General features: G+C 52.5%; 1 protein-coding gene across 1 annotated transcript in view; it reads left to right on the plus strand.

Moving 5' to 3' along the window:
* NUMA1 (nuclear mitotic apparatus protein 1) overlaps positions 1-5756 on the plus strand; it is a 62716-nt gene that overhangs the window by 13452 nt on the left and 43508 nt on the right. The window contains exons 2-3 of the mRNA XM_018574377.1: positions 3308-3373; positions 5347-5432. Coding sequence (XP_018429879.1) covers positions 3332-3373; positions 5347-5432 — 128 coding nt within the window. The 5' untranslated portion in view covers positions 3308-3331. The remainder of the gene's footprint in view (positions 1-3307; positions 3374-5346; positions 5433-5756) is intronic.

Genomic DNA, 5756 nt, shown 5'->3' on the forward strand with positions numbered 1-5756 from the left:
TCTGTACCTTTTAAGGAGGTGGGGCCTCCTCCTGACAGGCCTGCACCCAATTTGATATCTTCTGCCCCCATGTGCTCCAAGATGGAGACTCTCATAGTTTAGAGTTAGGACCGCACTATAAGAGGTGCCTTGGCGCGGCAGTGCGGCTTTCACATCCTCTGCAGAAGACGTGTATCCAAACCTCTGTCATTGTCCTTAGTGGTGAGACAAGTTGTTTTACATGCTGGTTTTGTGAGTGTGCCATGATGCCTTTCTGCTGTTTTACTATTCAAAGCCCATTTCGTGTGCACCTTACTGTATAACCGGTGACAAGTTGTTGAGTGCGTTTGTCGTTTGTTTTGTTTGACATAGTACTATGTGTCCCCGGTTATTTACAAACACCGGAGTGATCAGCCGATCGCTCCAGTGTTTGTCCTGCACAGAGGATTGGTACATAATGGTGACATGTACCGATCCTCTGCCACTCGTCCACGCACAGGGGGGCTGCAACTTCTCTGGATCCCCCTGCTCTCCCGGGCAGAGGGGGATACGACGAGCCGCGGGGGGGGCGGAGCCGCTGTGACAGAACGGACGAGCAGTGAGGGGAGAGAGAGGCGCCGGCTGTCAGATCCTGGCCGAGCGTCTCTCTCTCTCTCCTCACTGCTCTGCATTAGTTAGTGACAGCGGCTCCGTCCTCCGCCCTCCCCCGCCATGAGACATGGCAAAATGAGGTGGCTGCTGTGCTGGCCACATTACAAGGTCCGGCGGGCCGGATTCGGCCTGCGGGCCTTGTGTTTGCCACCCCTGGCCTATGTGATAGCAATAAGTGGGGGGCAGGGAAGACAGGGGTCTAATAGACCCCCCCTGGTGTCTTTTATAAAGGCCCCTATGGGCCCATATACTATCACATTGGAGGCTTGTTAGACCCCTAATGTGCCCCCTGTTTATTGCTATCACATAGGCTCTAATAGACCCCTGGTGTCTTTATAAAGGCCCATATGCTATCACATTGAAGGCTTGATATAGCCTATGTGATAGTAATAAGTGGAGGGCAGGGGGGACATTAAGGGTCTAATAGCCCCCTGGTGTCTTTATAAAGACCCTTATGGGCCCATATGCTATCACATTGAAGTCTTGGTACATTGAAGGCTTGTTACAGCCTATGTGATTGCAATAAAGTTTTGGGGAATTTAGTTTTTTTAAAAACCAACCACGTCACCTGAGCATTCGCATAAATGTACACAGGCGTCGGTTGCACTTGTGTTAAAAAAAAAAATTCCCCTAAAACTTTATCGCCTCGGCTTGCTTCCATCTCCTCCCCGCCCCCACCGCTCTTCTTGCTGTTAGGATTTTGCAATCTTCTGAAATGAATGCTCGCTAGTCCCTACAGAGTGATGTGCACCTGAGTCTCTTCATCCCTACGCTTTGGCTGCACACAGCATGTAGTGTGGGTGTGTTTGTTGATGGCGGTGGTGGAACTTGGAGATGACGTCACGCCGTGTCCATTGCATTCTGGATTTGCTCATGCACTTGACATGCGTTGACATATGTTTTAAAGTCCATTTCCCACCCTTGTGATTGGCCGTTATTGTGGTAATGAGGAGGTGCGGGGGGTGAGGTGCACATGAGCACATTTTCGTGACTCGCATTGCTGGCTTTCTTCGTTTTTGTTATGAAGGCTTTTATTGGGCCTGAAGCCTAAAATGTAAAGAAGGAAAATCACTCTGACAACCCACCAATGACTGTCTGGACCGCAGTCGCCGGTCAGCGCTGTGCTATGGCTTATAGTGTATACACTGGCCTTGGAGGCCCACACATCCACTGGAGGCCCGCCATGACTGAGTGCAGGTCAGCAATCGTACTCCGGACGGAACCACCACTTGGTCTGTGTCTGGACCGCGGGCTAGAGGGGGGCCGCCATAGGGCAGGGTAATGCCCAGGTCTGCTCCATGGTGAGATATATTCAGTGTCAGGTCAACTGTTTTTTGGGACTTGAGGTAACTCCAGGCAAAAATGAAATCACAGTCTGTAAGGTTCCCATTAGGGATGCTCCCGATACCAAGTATTTGGGCAAGTACTCGCCCCAAATGCTCCTGATACCGGAACTTCCGACTTCCTGATTGGCCAGGAGGCTGACGCCATGCTTCCTTATCACCAGGGAGCATGGAGCTGTCTTGCCAGCCAATCAGGGGGCAGGTAATGACTTGCCCCCTGTCTTCTACATTGGCCAGGAAGCCGACTCCATGCTCCCTCGTCACTTGGTGGCGAGAGAGCAGAGAGCCGGCATCCCAGCCAATGAGGAAGCCGGGCAGTGTGTAGTGACTCGCCGTCTGGTCGAGAAGCTGACCAATCAGGAAGCCAGCAAGTCATTACCCGCCCCTTGGCTTCCTGATTGGCTAGAAAGCCGGCTTCACCTGGTGAGGAGGGAGCATGGAGACGGAAGCTGGGTGGTGAGTCATTACATGCCGCCCGGCTTCTTTAAAGGAACTTTCGGTATTCTGTATGGCCGAGTACCGGAAGAAATATATCAGTACTCGATAGCGGAAAGCCTTGTATCGGTGCACCCCTAGTTCCCATAATATATTCTTTATCTTGGTCATAAATAAATCTCCTGGTGATCCTGCTGTTTCTGCTTAGTACTTCTGGTACAGGACCGGCCACAGTATTGGGCCTCCTTGAAAATGGTTCCTGCCCTGAGTGTTGTCGGCACCTGGAGGCTGCGTTGCTGTCAGGTGGTGGTTCCGGATGATGCATGATAAAGCGCCGGGCACTTCAGGCTCTGCGATTCCCGAATTTGCATTCAGTTGTCTTGGCAGCACCGGGCATACGTCACTTCTGGCAGTGCCACGAGCCGCTCTGTTTGGGCCTGTTCACACGACGTCCGTTTTGTGTGCTGACCTGATCCGTACGCTCCTGCACTCAAAATGCATCCCAATGTCTCCCTATGTGTTTTATGGACTACAGTTCTCACGTGCGCAGTCCGTTCAGCTTACGACAGAAAAATACTGCATGTCACATTTTGTACGGTCAGGAAACGCAAACGCGTCAAACGCACTGCACTGCAGCTAACATACTGACAGGCCCACTCCAGCAAAAAAAAACGGACCTGATCAGGACCTGAAACTCATGTGAACAGGCCCTAACATGATCCCCTGCACAGCACCGCACTACATAACATGCTTTCCAGGATTGCATTGTATTTCCTGTATGAAATTCCTCATTGGGGGGCTTCCTACCCCCGAGGTTGTGAAAATGGGGCTGCTGTCTGTATATTGGGTATTCCATTTCGGGCCATTTGGGTTTTTTACCGACTTGCCTTGTTTTGCAGGACTGTACATAGCGGGTGGTGAAGATGGCGCTCCAGGGAACATTGATGGAATCGCTACTCAGATGGGTGAGTACGGAGCTTTGCGTCCACTTGTAGAGGGCAAACTGGGAGGACTTAGTACATGACAGGAAGTGACTGGACAGCTTGTGCGAAAATCAGCATATGAATAATTATTAGGGATGCACCGATACCGGTATTTTTGGTACAGAGTACTGATAATTTTTTTTCCGGTACTCGCCGATACCGAATAACGGAAGTCCCATTCAGGAAGCCAGGTGGAGTGTAAAGACTCGCCACCCGGCTTCCCGATTTAACAAGAAAGTCCCCTCTTACCTTGGTATATCCAGCCTGTCACCCCCGGGGCCTCTCCAGCCAGAACGCGGCCTTCCTCCGGTACCCAGCCGGAGCCGCCTGGCTGGCCAATCAGGAAGCCGGGCGCCGTGTAATGACGCGACGCCCTGCTTTCTGATTGGCCGGGAGGCCGGCTCCATGCTCCCTCGTAATGAGATGGCGAGGGAGCATGAAGCCAGCTTCCCGGCCAATCAGAATCCCGGGCGCTGCGTCATTACACGGCTCCCGGCTTCCTGATGCAGGAAGTATTGGGCTAGGCATCAGAGCATTTGTAAGAGTACTCGCCCAAATACTTGGTATCGGCACCGGTATCGATACTAGTATCAGTATCGGTGCATCCCTAATAATTATAGAAGACCTCCGTGCCATGGGATAGTTTGCTTTTTTTGCAAGCCCCCTTCTCTCTGTTGGAAACAATACAAATACGTGTCTGATCTGGCTGAGGAACGTTTCCTTTAAGATCTAGTGTCTGTAGGGGCCCGCACACGAGACTACAGAAGATTGGATGTGATCACCTCTGGTCTGTGTCCACCTATACATTGTCTGCCACGTCTTGTGAAGTCTACAGCTCCCTGGTAAGGCCAAATCAGAGATGGGCACCATCTGCTGAAGAACCACGTTGCCATAAGAAAGGAGCCCTCTTTGCTGCCTCTAAAAGCAACGGGCACCTGACCCTAACATTGGCACCCTCCTCCTCCAAAGATCTGTACTTGCTAAGAGCCAATGGCCACGGTTCCACTATTGATTCAATCCAAAACCACAATGCTCCTTCTGCGGGCTGCACCTGAACATTACAGTTCCGTACTCTTGTATGGGGCCGTCTCCCACCTAGGAGACTGACGAGGATCTGGGAGAGGGAGACTTGTAGCTCGGGATGTTGGCAAACAGTGGAGCAGCATGCCTCAGATCTCGGCGTGTGTGTATATAGTATATATCTGTAAATCTCAGATATGAGATTATGGGGGAGGCCCACCTTTAAATTGGCAGCCAGTGGGAAAAGGTCCACCACACACTGGCAGCGGGGAGAAGGGTCCACCTTGGCAGTGAGCGGGGAGAAGGGTCCACCTTGGCAGTGAGCGGGGAGAAGGGTCCACCTTGGCAGTGAGCGGGGAGAAGGGTCCACCTTGGCAGTGAGCGGGGAGAAGGGTCCACCTTGGCAGTGAGCGGGGAGAAGGGTCCACCTTGGCAGTGAGCGGGGAGAAGGGTCCACCTTGGCAGTGAGCGGGGAGAAGGGTCCACCTTGGCAGTGAGCGGGGAGAAGGGTCCACCTTGGCAGTGAGCGGGGAGAAGGGCCCGCCTTACATTGGCAGTCAGCGGGGAGAAGGGCCCGCCTTACATTGGCAGTCAGCGGGGAGAAGGGCCCGCCTTACAAGTGAGATGGGCCTGCCTTACACTGGCAGTCAGCGGGGAGAAGGGCCCGCCTTACATTGGCAGTCAGCGGGGAGAAGGGCCCGCCTTACACTGGCAGTCAGCGGGGAGAAGGGCCCGCCTTACACTGGCAGTCAGCGGGGAGAAGGGCCCGCCTTACACTGGCAGTCAGTATACTGTAGTTTAAAAGGACATGGGTGTCACTGGTTACGTATCTGAGAAGCAGATTGGCCAAGGAGCCCTTAGTAACCTCTGGAAGAACCCCGGTTGACAAAGTCCGGCCTACATTTCTCTAACTCCCTTTTGTGTATCTTTCATAGGTGAACAGCCTGAAGGTGGACGACCCCATAGAGCACCTCTCTCAGCTGCAGGATCTCAACATCATCATCAAAATCATCAATAAGCTGTGAGTTCCCAGAAACAGAGGCGGCTGTAGTGGGTTTTATCCGCTCCATATTGTACTCTAGCTTGGATGTGGTGGCCGCACATCTTGTATCATTGGTATAGCCCCGGCCAATACATGTGTATGCATTCAGAGTCCAGAAGGGAAAAAACCTCCCCTTGTGTGTGGATCAATGGAATAATCCAGCAAACACTGGTCCAAGGAGACCTCGCCATACAAAGGCAACGGTATCTCTCTCATGAAAGGCATCATGGGAAATTTCCTTTGTTTCCCAACCCCACCCCCTAGCAGCTCACATTGGATGTGCCATGCGGCGCTTGCCTCAAT

The sequence above is a fragment of the Nanorana parkeri genome, unplaced genomic scaffold (assembly GCF_000935625.1).
Source record: "Nanorana parkeri isolate BGI_ZX_2015 unplaced genomic scaffold, ASM93562v1 scaffold2907, whole genome shotgun sequence".
In the NCBI taxonomy this organism is placed as follows: Eukaryota; Metazoa; Chordata; class Amphibia; order Anura; family Dicroglossidae; genus Nanorana; species Nanorana parkeri.